General features: G+C 38.5%; 2 protein-coding genes across 4 annotated transcripts; one reads left to right on the plus strand and one right to left on the minus strand.

The window, feature by feature from the left end:
• The first annotated feature begins 3340 nt into the window (after positions 1–3340).
• LOC115728664 (pentatricopeptide repeat-containing protein At1g43980, mitochondrial) lies at positions 3341–9319 on the plus strand. Of its 3 annotated transcripts, none has more exons than XM_048277843.1 (4): positions 3341–3405; positions 4266–6339; positions 6427–6822; positions 8078–9319. In XM_048277843.1, the coding sequence occupies exons 1-2, from the start codon at positions 3398–3400 to the stop codon at positions 6229–6231; spliced, it is 1974 nt and encodes a 657-aa protein (XP_048133800.1). In that variant the 5' UTR covers positions 3341–3397; the 3' UTR covers positions 6232–6339; positions 6427–6822; positions 8078–9319. The 3 variants fall into 3 exon arrangements, with proteins under 3 accessions (XP_048133800.1, XP_048133801.1, XP_048133802.1); XM_048277844.1 differs by having other exon boundaries at positions 4266–6205; XM_048277845.1 differs by lacking the exon at positions 3341–3405 and adding an exon at positions 3780–4021 and having other exon boundaries at positions 4139–6339.
• A 2184-nt stretch (positions 9320–11503) lies between these two features.
• On the minus strand, positions 11504–12610 carry LOC115749635 (cytosolic sulfotransferase 13-like). The gene has a single exon (XM_048277846.1). The coding sequence runs from the start codon at positions 12586–12588 to the stop codon at positions 11521–11523; it is 1068 nt and encodes a 355-aa protein (XP_048133803.1). The 5' UTR covers positions 12589–12610; the 3' UTR covers positions 11504–11520.
• Between the last annotated feature and the right edge of the window lie 2130 nt (positions 12611–14740).

Raw genomic sequence — 14740 nt, forward strand, 5'->3', positions numbered from 1 at the left:
TTTGATCCCGTTGGACTATTAGAACTGGAAAAAAAGAGGAGTGGACATACCCAAACTGCACCTCTACGGATCTTGTTTGTAATTTTGACTTCCCTAAACTCATTATGTCATGTTTGGTAACGATTCTGATTATCTTGTTCTGTTTACCGAAAAATAAAAACGATGAAAAACTTGTTTGATAACATAAGTGATTCTGACTATTAATTCTTTGATTCTATTCCTAAGAACAGATTTGGAGTAGATACAAGAATAAAATAAAAGAAAAAATTGATTCTTTGTTCTAGAATCACTTTTGAGAAGCAAGACTAAGTGAAAATTTTTCTTTTCCTTTTTTAGAGAAATTTTTTCAAAACATTCATTTTTCGCGAAACAAAAGGAATTTAATTAGAATTCAATTGTTTTGCAAAAGAACATCACAATGGAATAAATATATTTTTTTAAAAAGAAGAAAAATGAAATAGAAAATAAAATAATATTTTTTAAGAAATGAACTTATAAAAATTATAAAAAAAAATCAAAAACATTTACTAGATTTGTATTGCATGAAAGTGTTTTAGCAATATTATTTTTTAATAAATTATAAAAAAAATTCATTAAATAAATAGATGATTATAGCAACACCAAATAAATAAACTAATAGTGTATTGTGCATGATTTGTATTTATTTTATTAGTGATGCTATATAGGTTAACTTTATAGTGACAAGACGTAATTATTTGGCTTAAATGAAAAAAAAATTTGGGAAAGAAAATTTTTTCACTACAATAGAAATTTTGTGCAGTTATCAAACGCATTTTTGTTCTAGGAATAGAAATTTTGTACAATTGGTAAGCGCATTATGATTTTCTAAAATTAATCCAATGAATATAATAAAAAAATGAAATTTGATGAGAATTGTCTTTTTTTATTAGAATCGTTGCCAAACACACCCTTGCTGTCCGAATTACACATTGGTAGTTCACTTGCGTGTCGAAGCAAATTTTTTAAAAATTGTTTTGATTACATAAAAATCAGCTTTTACACTTTTGAAAGATCGATTTACTCCTTTCTTGATCGCGTAATAGGGCCTCACACGATACGTATGCTCAAGTAAGTATCTCAAATCTAATCTACTTCGTGGACTTGTCATTGTGTTGTTGTTTATGCCATTTCATGTTCTTTTGCAAAACAATTCTAAGCTTCATTTAATTCGCGAAAAAAGAATGATTTGAAAAAATTTCTCTAAAGATGATCACTTAAAATAGTTAGCCGATAAAATTTTTTTCTATTATCGACAACAATTTGCGTCTAAATATTTCATAGACGGTCAATATATTATTAATTCATTCATGTTAGTAAGCAATACAATTGAACATCTTAATGAAAATATTTTTCAAATCATTCATTTTTTGCGAAATAAAAACATCCTTAAATGTAACCTAGTCGGCAATTTTTTGCTTCTGCACTTACATTTGACGACCAACCCAAGTAGGATTACTTGCGCATTCCCGTGCCTCTCTAGTTTGGTAATTGTTTGTGCTGTCCTCGGGAAGTTGTTGATCTCGGTCTGGCCCTATCCGGCCCTAATGAAACAACTTGGTTTTACTTTTTACTAGCTTTGGGTGCCACTTTTAGGAGAGAAAATATTTGGTACTGAACTCGGTGTTGTTTTGACCAAAAAAAAAAAAAAAAAAAATTCGGCATCATTCATGATCCATTCCATTCACTGATTGCCACGTGTCTAGATGGATTCCACTTATCAGATTTTTCAAAATTCCCTATCTTCTCTCTCCCCCCTCTAAATTAGTCTCGTTACTCTCTCACACACACTCTCTCTTCGCTCCCTCTTTCCCTTCTCTTTTCAATGTCGAAATGTCTAAGCATAGTGTCCGCTATAGCTTTATGATAATACCTAATTTGTCCAAATCCGATATTTGGATCATGCGATATCGTGCTATTATCACATCTTTGACGTAGCCCGTTTGATCTTGATGGCATTAACAAATTCATATTCTCCCAATCCCTAGGTAATTTCGTAAAATTAAAAAGTAAACAGTTTCGACGCGCCCTTGATTGGATTGATCGGGTTTAAAACAAGAGAATAATCACAACTCGAATTTTAGGTCAATGTTTCTTGACAAAATACAAGAAGGGGAGATAAAGAAAAGAAGAAAAAGGACAAAAATGGGACGGTCGGCTACATTAAATACTAGGTCTCGGATTTTGTTCGAGTGTCTTGAGCACCCCCTCAAAATTCGGTCGAGTACAATATGGTAGCTCCTGCCGTACCCTAAAATCCGATTCTTCCTATGAAGTTTATGCAAGAATGCACTACCTACTAAGGAAAATCTCTATAGAAGGAGCGAAATTCCTTTGCGTATTTCGAAATTGCAAACATGTCGTACCCATGAAGTGTAGGAAGCAATCGTTACGCATAATTGATACGTGATTTGGAATCACAGCAAGAAAGACAAGGTCAAAGACGAGAGCACCCTACCTGAACGATGACTCCAGCCGAGTAGGGGAGCATGGAAGTTGAATGTGGACGCTTCGTGGCGTAGTACCTCCGGCGTAGATTCCGCGGTTGGGGCGTGTCGAGACTCTCAAGGGCTTCTTGTATCTGGTTTTTGGCAAGAAAATTCAAGCTCCTTCATTCTAGCTAGCAGAAACCCTAGCCATGAGAGAGCGTCTGCCGAGTTTGCAGAGGACGGCCGTGGGGAACAGCTTCGTCGCTGTGCTTTGCCAAGAAGAAACCGAACTGAAAGTCAACGTGGAATCTGAGAATCTTGCTGCTGTGATGCATATCGTGGGCCTTGAGGAGAGCCCATGGGCCATTAAGTCCCTTGTCCAGTAGTGCCAAAAATTGAGCCCATGGGCCATTCGGTCGCTGTACTTTGCCGGAAGGACTCCCTTAGCCCATATTTGCTTTCAAAACCTGCGCTTTCACTTTGTTATTTATTATGTTATGATGTTAGACCCTATTGTGTTTCATGTTCAAGCTAGTAATGAAATCAACTTTTTTCCATCCAGAAAAAAAAGAAAAGTTTGAAAAGATGAGCCAAGCCCGTGTTTATGCATTTCAGTTTTGGATTTACAAAATTCAGACAATTGTTTGAATTGATCTGTTAAATACTAATTAAAAAACACAATCTTTAATAGCCTATATTTGTCTCGTCACTTAATAACTAGTAAATCACAAAAGGCTACTAAATGTTGAGCTATGTTGAGAGAGAGAGAAAAAAAAAAAAAAAACACCAAGTTCCATTGCTTCCAAATTCTCAATTTTTATTTTTTATTTATAAACGTACATTCTTTTTGTGATTCGAACAAATTAACGTTTAGATTACATCAATTTGAAATTAATTACGTTGTTTGGGGTTTCATTGAGTCTTTCTATTTCAAATTCATGACGAGTTAAATGTGCAATCACAAGTTATGAATCATCATGGATGATGGTAAAATATAAAATATAACTTACTAATTGTATATATAAGTTTATGAATTTTTCATATTTTCTAGTTTGATTTTTTTTTTTGTAAACAGTAAATTTCAACTATTAATCAAAAATGTCAATGGGACGTTGGACGAGTTGGTTGAGTTTCCCGAGCCTTAGACAGTTAAACTGATAAGGTCTAGATTCGACTCTCAACAATCACGTTTTGAGGACTTATCCAATGGCATTGACATATTTCAACCATTGCACGTGGGAAACCTCGGTTATATATAAAAAAAAAATTCTAATCAAAAACATCTTGAGAACTTTTATTACGTCATTTCAGCGGGAGCTTCTAGCGGGGAGACACAAGCTCCCGCCTAGCATTCCCTCCGTTCTTCTGCTTCTTTATCTCTCCTCTTCTGCCCTGTCTTGTTGTCTTCTTCTCTCTGATCGTCCTCTCTCTGAGCGTTTCTACGCAATCGCGTCGATTACCTTCTCTCCGCCGTACTTTGGACTCGAAGATTCTGTACAGAGCATTGCCGTCGTCGCGCTCTGCGGCGCCGAAGCTCTTCCCTCGTCGAGCGTTTCGGTTTGTGCAACTCAGAGGTATTACCTGGCCTTTGTATAATCCCTGGTTATGGAAAATCTTTCATGGGTCATTTGTCGCCTAACTTTTGGTTTATGATGTTTTCTTTCCGATTGTGTGCTTGCTATCCAACAAAGTGGGATACTTCAACGGAACTTTATCTCTAGATCGTTGTCCCATCCAACGAGGGTCATAAGTGTGGAACAGGAACCGGTGCTGTTGGTGGGCATGCCGTGGTAGACGAGATAATTATGGTTTTCGCTCACAGACGAGACGAACCTCGGTATTGAGAGTGCGGCCACAATATTGTATGTCACCATTGCTAAAGCAAGTGGATAGGCTGCAAAGATCCTCGCTGTTGTTGTACTCTGACCTCATAAATCAATGTCTCTCGTTGAAATCTCTTCATTATACCAAAGCCATCCATGCGCAGTTGATAAAAGTTGGACTTGCTCGCCACACATTTCTGGGAAATCGATGTCTGGATTTGTATGCGTGCTTTGGCACGACAAAGGATGTCCTGAATCTGTTTGATGATATCCCTGGCAAGAATTTGATATCTTGGAATATTTGCTTGAAAGGGTTGGTAAAATGCAGTGACATTAGAAGGGCACGGGTAATGTTTGAAGGAATGCCTCAAAGGGATGTCGTAAGTTGGAATTCCATGCTCTTGGGGTATGCGTCTAATGGGTTTGTTGATTATGCACTGGAGCTGTTTTGGGAAATGCAAAATGCTGGAGTTGAACCGAGTGATTATACATACTCCATGGTGGCATCATTTGTGTCATGTGCTAATTATGGCAGGCAAATCCATGCTAGAATGATCAGGAGTGGCATGAATGCACAGAATGTGGTGCTTGGAAATTCTTTGATTGACATGTATGGGAAGCTTGGTCTTGTTGACTATGCTCATAGGCTATTTATGACAATGGAAAAGGTTGACATCATCTCTTGGAACTCGCTGATCTCAGGGTTATACAACTCTTGTCAAAGTCAATGTGCACTGGAGCAGTTCACCACAATGCTTCACATAGGACAATCTCCAGATGAGTTCACGGTTTCATTGATGTTCACAATCTGTTGCAAATTGCAACAACTGGAGAAGGGTGAACAACTTTTCTGTTTGTCTACAAAGATGGGCTTTCTTTCTAATGCAATAGTTGCAAGTGCCGTCATTGATCTATTCTCCCAGTGCAACAGATTGGAGAATTCGGTTCAGTTCTTTGATGAAGTAGATGAATGGGATATAGCTCTGTGTAATTCCATGATTTCGAGCTACATTCGCCATGACTGTTGGGAAGTTGCTCTAGATCTTTTCGTTCTGGTCCTGAGGAAAGGCCTCAAGCCGACTGAGTTTACCTTGAGCAGTGTTCTGGGTGCTGTTTCTTTGAATCTGGCAGAGCAGGGAAGTCAATTACATTCTCTGGTTGTTAAGACAGGTTTTGAATCAGATCTAGTTCTTGGTAGTTCTCTTCTGGATATGTACAACAAAGTTGGCTTAGTAAACTCATCCATGAAGATCTTTCTTCACATGGTCGGAAGAGATTTAATTTCTTGGAATAGCATGATTATGGGTTTAACTCGTAACGGAAAGGTGGTTGAGGCACTAGGATTATTCTTGAAATTGCTTCAAGTGGGTCTCCCACCAGATCGAATAACATTATATGCCGTGTTGCAAGCCTGTAACTATGGAGGACTTCTCGCTGAAGGAATGGAAACTTTTTCATGCATGGAGGAAGATTATGCAATAATTCCTGGGGAAGAACATTATACCTGTGTCTTGAACTTGTTGTGTCAATCTGGAAAACTCCAGGAAATTGTAGATGTTGTAGAAAAGATGCCTTGTGAGCCCAATTATGAGATATGGGATTTGATGCTTCGGCTCTGTAGTTTGAGTGGAGACTTGGAACTCATGGAAGAAGTTGTAGCAAGGATGATAGAAGTGGAACCCCAGTCATCAGTACCTTATTTGGTCCTAGCTAGGGAATATGAAATGAGGGGCAGATGGGAGGGCATTGTTCGAATTAGGATGGCTATGAAAGAGAAGGGTGTCAGAAGGACAATAGGATATAGTTTGATTGGGATAAATAATCATGTATTAGCTTTCAGGGGAGACCAGTTACAACATCATGGAGGTATAGACGTTCTAAGTTTACTCTCAAGGATGATTGAAAGACACGATCCATGGCAGGATGGTTATATAGGTAATGCAGATCATATTGGTGCTTAACCATCTTTTCCATGGTCAATTGTTTCAATTTCAACCCAACAGGGCCACGAATGATGCCCGCTTATGTCTAGCATGCCGCTTGGTATTGTACGCTGCATTAAGCTCCCGGTTCATCCTTGATGTGGTAATAATCCTTAACGATCATCGTGTATCATTTGCTTGATTAACTTTGTTAATGATGGTTTAATTTTGCAGGTTGAGAAGCTACATTGATAACTAGTTACCATATAGGTTGAATTCTTCTCTGGAATAGTTTTTCTCCCTGAAAATGGAGGTTCCATTTGTTTTTGCTGTGACAGGTGGTGCATACCGTTTCCCCTTAGAAGCTCTGGAGCTAGTTATGCTCTTTAGCTTTCTTGGTTTTCCTAACAAGTGTAATTATGTTGGCTTTTGATTTGACACATTCTAACCATCCTTCTTGTTTTGCAGCCATTAGATCTTCTAGTTTGATTTGGAACCTGCAAACAGGTTGGATGAAGGTCTGCAAAAGCTGGGATTTGGAGTTAACAGCCATGCTTTGACTTTGCTAATCCCACGTGTGAAAATGTTGATTAAGATCAAAAGCAGTCACTTTAGGGGCATGCGCTTAAGGTATGATTTCTTCAACCTTATTCTTTAAACTTAGTGATGTTTATTCACTAGATAGTCTGATCCTTCAATATCAGATTGCTCAAGCTCACGCTATCTAATTTTGCTACTTGCTGGAATTTTCAGCTGATAAAGACAGAAAAAGATGGCTTTTCGTCCTGTTGCTTTTAAAGTTTTATCAATGTTACACAAAGCCTAGGCTTGAGATTAGAGTGCACAACAGGATTTCTGTCTCAATCGATGATATGCCATAGCAATTAAATCTGTTTCTGTGAAATATTCAGGAATTTCAACTCTACCGTATTTATCATGCTGGGGTGCAGAGTTCCTTTTTTATAAAAGAAGTTCTGTGCTTGTATTGTAGTAATGTACTCTGTGATGGAGAGAAGGGACCAAACTTTTGAATCTTTTTATATACTTTCCGTTTTAGATTGTCTATTCATCACTGAATTTTTTCTGTTGAAGCAACTTAATGTGTGGATGAACACCATCATCTTGATGGAAGGTTTTGCTTAATAAGTGCATATACAATATTTAAGAGAGTTAATGCAATTGGTTTCGGCGAAGTTATAAAAGTTATGCTAGGGTAGATCTTCTTATTCCTCTGTTAAGTGAATGGGGTGGAGAGGGGCAATCAGCATAGCTATCCCCTCTAGGTGTTTCCATAAGGGTCTCCTACCCGTTACAGAATGTGCGGTTTGAGCTATAGCTACTCAGTCCACCCCTAACTGTCGAGCCTGTCACCACAGCCTTCAGGCTTGGCAGAACTCGTGAAGTCTCTCCACATGAGGTTGCACATGCCTCAGGCACATGCTGACCAAAGAGTCACTTAGGACAGGACTCAAACTTGTGGCCTCATGGAAGACAGGGTAATTCTTCTTTATGAGCAAATTAGTATGAATGACTGAGCCAATCACTATGCACCTACATTTAAAAGCTGACAATCATGTAGTTTGACCTGTAACTATAGTTTGTATAGGAAGCTCTTCTCAAATCTTATTGTCATTCCAGACTTTAATAAGGTTGCTCTTTGTATAGTCTCATTTGTTAACATGTTTTGTGCATAGTGCAGGTGTTTGGTTAAGGATTAAATTATGCAGGTTGCTGGGATCTGTCAGGCTCAGGTTCGTTGCATGAAGATCTCTTGCATGGCACCTCCATTAAATCTTTGCTCCAATTCGTTGATAACATTCTTTTGTTTGTTTGGAAAGTGTAGACTGTAGTGTGATTAAATGCTCTTCATGTTGCTTTACGCTAGATATGTTGTCCTCGAAGATGGTTGTCAAATGGAAGGTAATGCCAGTGAAGTTTGTCACTCGCTGGGGAGTGGGGACTTACGAAGGTGATTGTTTACTATCATGACAACCACATCTCTATTGATGGTGACAAGGAGATTGCATTCACCGAGTGTTGGCAAATGGTTCGAGGGTCTATGTTGGCATGCTGTATGAGCGAAAAAATGGTAACGCTAATTATGATATCCATGCTGTCATCTGGGAAGCAAAGGATTTCAAGGACAAGCCTACTTTGATTAAGGTTAGTCATCCCCTGCAAATGGGGTTTCATTGCACACCTGTGAAAATCTCAAGGGAAGGAAGCTAGCTTTTCAGCTGTTACTACATGGAGAATTTTTTTTGAGTTGTTCCCCCTTTTCAAGCTTAATCTGTTAGCTGAGCTCATTGCTGGTAAAAGTACAAACATGAGTCCGGGTGGCAACTCCCGGAGGAGGAGAAATCTGTTAGCATATTGTAATTATTGTTTTTGTCTAATTACAGAATGCAATGCCATTTGCCCAGAGTCTTTGACTCTTTGATAATGGAAATATATTGATCTTTGCTGGTAACTACAACCGTAGGTTTTGGTTAACCTAACAAGGTGAACTGCTACAGTGTTCATAGTAGTGCCAAGGAAGTTCCAGTAAGAAAGAACCTTGGATGGCCAAATTTGTCTTTCCATGTACCTGATGATAATAGAAAATGAATAAATAACACAAAAAATCTCTTTCTCTATTGTGTGAGGGAGACTAACTTGGTATGAAAATTCCCTATTAACTTGTTAGAAACAGTTTTTTGTGCATAATTTTGTTGGTCCTTCTATCTAAAAGCCATTTTGCATAGAAGCGGTACCTCCTTGGTTCCTTCTTAATGAAATATTATTCCTCATTAAAAAGAAATTGTACAGTTTTTTGCAGGCAATGAAGTAACCTTGTTCGTGATGGTGCTCCTTTTGAAGCTGAATGAAATGCAGAATTGGCTGAATATAAAAAGAAATACAAGGATGAAGCTGCATAGGTGACTTCGATCATTAAGGCTGAACTACCGCCGGTTGAAAGCGCTCCCGGTGAGTATTTGTGTTAATTGTTGATAAACCGAAGTAGAAATCTCGTTAAAGTCATGATGCATTTTCTACTTTTTGGCAATGCCTATTTGTTCCAAAAACTTGTACTTTACCTCCTGCAATAGTTATCATAATTCAATTCTTGTATTTTCCCAGTGTGGATTCAGTGCAGATCTAACTTAATGAGCTTCAAGGTGTCAATTGTCCCAACGACTATGTTGAATTTGTATTATAAACTAAAGTAGTGTGGCAGACACTTCCCTTCATACAGAAGGCGGAGCTTATCTTTCTTAATTATTCTTGGGATATTAGGACCAAGAGTTTCATAACTTGTGCTAGTTCAGCACTTTAAGTCTTAATAAATTTTTTTCATGCATTCAAATTCTAATCTAAAACTTTGTTTAGGTTTAGCATTTAAAGTCCTTCAATCAGCTATGCTAGTTTTAAGTAAAATTCTATGTGGCATTTGGTTTACCAATTTTTTCCTTTCATTGCAAACTTGTGGCACTGATGTGGCACAAAATGGACGCCCTATTAGAAAAAGAGAAAAAGTTAAACAAATAAATAGACAGAAAGAGACGAGAGAGAGAGGTTGTAGGTTTGGGCGAGAGTCCCCATCAGGGCAAGGGTAAGCTCCCTCGCTTGCGTAGTGGTGGTGTCACCGGTCACCACCACCGACCATCGACTGAGGGTTGACACGCCCTTGCAATCTCTATCTCTTTCTTGCTTTCAACTATTCTTTTAGTTTTCAGTTTTCTTTTTGATTTTCAATATTTTTCTTTAATTCTGATGTGGCACTAGTGAAACAATGCCGTTTTGTGTTTGAGGAAGCTCCATCATCGCATTAACATCATGTAGGATAGAAAAATGTAAAGGAAGCCACGTGACAGGAATGAATTGTGCCAGTTTTAGGACATAAATGCATAGAATGTAAGTCATAGGACTCGTACTAAAACGGCACAAGTTCTGGGATTATTGCTGTAATTTTCCATGTACTCTTTGTTGTGTTGGTCCGTGGGTCAACTGTCAACCCATGACCTTTTTCACTCTAGGATTATTTATCGACCCGTCAAGTGTGATGATCATAATTGCCTTCGTGTTGGTAATTCTCCAAAAGTACACCCAAGAGGATCCAGCAGATTGCACCAGGAGCATCTCTCAACAATACCTCAAACACCCCCTCTAAGATCTCACTCCCTCTTACACGACTCCTAAAAGGACACCCCTGAGGAATGTAATGCCCTGCAGGTATGAATTATCTGCTAAGAGTCGCTCGCATTAGCCGTGGAACTTCCTAGTGAAATCGACACAGGATAATGACCATGCTAGATTTCTGCTTTGCATCTTTTAGTGAGCTCCTGGCAGTAACTATGGCCTGAGTTCGAGGGGCTTGCATGGGTTCGTCTTCACAGATTTGTATCCTTATGATGTCCTCAGCCTCTCTACTGCCTTGGATCTGGGGGACTGCTGCAGAAGAGCATGCTGAGGTGTTTTATGTCCATCATTGTGCATGACATCCTTTAGTCAAAGAAATCCAATTGTAAATCATTTGTTGTCCACTTAATGACAATAATCTATCTTTTAAAAGATCGTGATTCCAACTCCATCCTGGGAATTTAGACGATTGTTAATAGGGTCTGAAGCCGCACACAATTTGTTGAGCTTAGATTTCTATGATAAAGCATCATTGGACGGTTATAATTGCCCCCTAAAGAACAGTAATCTTTAAAGATCAAAATGAGGGCAATTAGATAGATCGTAATTTCTAAAACTGCAACATGTATAAGTAAAATAATCATTTAGCTATATATTCTATCAGAATTTTAGATAATCCTTTTCCCTGTGAGAGATTGTAATTTAATGTCGACAATTACATATAAGACCTCCGTTTGTACGACAATTTTTGATTTGAAGTAAAGTTTTCAGTACTTGGGAAAATACTATTCATCTGTCTGTGAAGCATACTTTTTTTTTTTAGAGGGAAACATACATTGATTGACGGCGTTTGTTAGAAGTTATTGACAATAGATGATTCGTAAAGTTTCATCTATGTAATGATAAAAAAAAAAAAAAAAAGCTATTTATCTTGCCAAATTACTTGATAATTTTGATATTGGGAATGAAAGTAAAAGAAACAAAATTTACACTAACTGCATATTAGAGGTGGTAATTTTTTATCAACTTAACGACACATGTACTTTTTTTTTTTTACCCCACAAAAGTCCCACCCAACGAAATGGTCTTTCATGTAGATGACATTAGAGGCACATTTCAACTATGGCTTTTACTCCTCTCTGTCTAAATTTTGGCTCTATACTAAATCAATAGCAAAGCAGAGTTTTATTACCTTCCTCAAAGGCTTAATCAGCTATAAAGAAACTCCAAATCAGGGCCACCAAACCTTTCCTTGGTTATCTTGTTTAGACTCTCCGCCATTGTTGGAGTGAGATGGTTCCTCCAATCTCCAATCTGCCCTTTCCTAAAGAAATTGCTATTTGGCACCATGAACTGAGCAGTGAATTGCTGTACCCCACCCTTGTTCACTTCCAACCTGCTCAAATTCTCAAAGCTACACAAGCTCACCATCCTCTCCACCACTCCTCCACTCTCTTCCTCCGGGTCAAGAGGGTGGCCAACGAAGTCAGCCACTCTCTTGATATTGAATGCTGGATCCGTCATCATGGCTTCGTAAGTCAATACCAACACCTTCTGAGGTGACTCTCGACTAGCCCCGTAATATCCCAGGGCATGGTCCCAAAAGGGTCCAAAATGCGAGACCCCATCACAGAACAATCCGAACGCTTCTTCGAGCGGCAAAGGCGGCATTTCTTTTGGCCTTAGTTTTTTCAGGTACTGCCATTGGGAAATGAGCGCGTCTTTCGGGTCACGGCACACGTACACTATTCGGCAACAAGAGGTTTTGACGGAATTCGGTAGCAAGGAGTACGGCATATGAGTTGAAAGCAACCTCGAAGATGAAATGCCGTCCTTAACGGGACTTGCTGTAGGAGCTTGATCGAACATGGCTTCTATGAAGAGCACTAAATCATGGGGATTGGTGGTAAGTAGAGGGTGTGAGGAGAACTGGTAAATTCTTCTGTTCATGATTGTGAAGAGAAGTGCCTTGAACCATGTGGTTCCGGCTTTCGGAGAAGTGGATAAGATAATGTCGGTAGGTAAACACGTGAAGTGGTGTCTTGCAAGCATGACTCCTTTTAGACCCGAAGGACTTAACCAAACTCCTTGGTATTGGACAAGATGATCGGCCATCCACCCTTTTTGCTTGGGCAGTGTTGGCAGTATGGCCTCCCATTCCATGCATATGTCCTTGTGATCAATTTCTTCTGGATCGTTTCCTTCCTCGTCCATTATCACCTCTCCGTTTGGTTTCGAAACGAGCAGTTGGTGAAAATCGCACGTCGTAGAGTCCATCGAGCGGAAACACAACGACAAGGACAGGCAAAGCTGCAATAAGAGGGAGTGATGAGATTGGAACACCTCACCTTAGCAATGATACCGTGCTGCAATGTTTGGACAGGAGATGTGTTTTCTTGTCTTAATCAGAATACACAAGGGAGATGTAGAGTACACAGGCTAAATTAAAGAGGTAAATGAGTGATAGAACCAGTCTTGCCAAATCTTATGAGGCTAAGTATGAATCAATAAATCTTAAGGACGAATGTTACAATCCCGTCCAAACCCTTGCTTTAGCTAACAAAAAATCCCAACTAATTTATGGTCGAGGTACTGATTAATTCTAAGACTGTATCACAAAACCACTTTTTGGATGCAGTCGGAATGGAATGAATCAAACTATTAGTAACTTGATGCCATAATGAGTGATAGAACCAGTCTTGCCAAATCTTATTAGGCTAAGTATGAATCAATAAATCTTAAGGACGAATGTCACAGTCCCATCCAAACCCTTGCTTTAGCTAACAAAAAATCCCAACCAATTTATGAACAGGGTACCGATTAATTCTAAGACTATGTCACAAAACCACTTTTCGGATGTAGTTGGAATGGAATGAATCAAACTATCAATAACTTGATGCCAGAATGAGTGATAGAGCCACTCTTGCCAAATCTTATTAGGCTAAGTATGAATCAATAGATCTTATGGATGAATGTTTCAATGCCGTCCAAACCCTTGCCTTAGCTAACAAAAAATGACAATCAATTTATGAACAGTGTGTTGATTAATTCTAAGACTGTGTCACAAAACCACTTTTCTGATGCATTCGGATTGGAATGAATCAAGCTAGCACTAACTTGATATCAGAATGAGTGATAGAACTAGTCTTGCCAAATTTGATTAAGCTAAGTATGAATCAATAAATCTTATGGACGAATGTTTCAATCCAGTCCAAACCCTTGCTTTAGCTAACAAAAAATCACAACCAATTTATGAACGGGGTACCGATTAATTCCAAGATTGTCACAAAACCACGTTTCTAATGCAGTCGGATTGGAATGATTCAAACTCTCAATAACTTGATGCTAGAATGAGTGATAGAACTAGGCGTGCCAAATCTTATGGACAAATATTTCAATCCCGTCCAAACACTTGCTTTAGCAAACAAAAAATCCAAACAAATTTATGAATGGGGTACTGATCAACTCTAAAACTATGTCACAAAATCACTTTTCAGATGCAGTCGGATTGGAATGAATTAAACTATCAGTAACTTGATGCCAGATATTACATTCTAGACCATCACAGTCAATTCTAGTTGACTTACCAAAAAATTATCAAAAAAAGAACAATAAAATTGAAAAATCAGCATATAATCAGTTTTTATTCATGCATTCATCCAGTTTGTCAAATAAACACAGATATGATCAATACAAAATCCCTGAAGAAAGTATACCGGTTGACTTAATTGCAGTTAACATCACTTACAAGCTGCTCAAAGTCAAAAGAGGTGAATTGAGATTACCTGTAGAGTTCAGACCAGTATCAAATGAACCACCGCCGGATGAAATCCATGTCTAACTTTCCCCAGTTGCAGGCGTTCGCAAGGTTGAAGATGGTTTCGAAGTGTTTCCTTTTCAGGATGTCTTCTTCAGAATATAATTTGAGTGTTTCAGCTAGTTGCGAGGTTGAGCCAGGGGCTCGATAACAAAATATGAAATACAAAAAGTTTTGGCCACACGAAGGTTAGGATATTTCTCTAGGATATTTCTCTATACCAGAGACAACTAGGCTATTTTCCTATATTAGAGGAAAAGGATACTTTAGTTGGTTGTCCGGGTTCCTCAAGATTGTGCGTGTGTTTTCCATTCATTGTGCTTATGTCAATTGATGAATTATCCTAGATAACCGTCTAATAAAACCTACAAATAGGTTCATATTCTTCTTCAAGATATACGAAGATATACAGGAATTTTGTATTTTTATTTTCCGCATACCTTTGGTTATACTTGTGCGCTAATAGGCAATAAATGGTCAATCGTCACAACTGGAGTTATGAACAAAATATGTCAAACCAGAGTTGATTGACAACGGCAGGCTCGGGCGCTCATCAATATGAGATGAGCTATTGCCATCGATGGTCGTTGCTTGCGGGCGCATCTGCGAATT

The sequence above is a fragment of the Rhodamnia argentea genome, chromosome 4 (genome assembly GCF_020921035.1).
Source record: "Rhodamnia argentea isolate NSW1041297 chromosome 4, ASM2092103v1, whole genome shotgun sequence".
Classification (NCBI taxonomy): domain Eukaryota; kingdom Viridiplantae; phylum Streptophyta; class Magnoliopsida; order Myrtales; family Myrtaceae; genus Rhodamnia; species Rhodamnia argentea.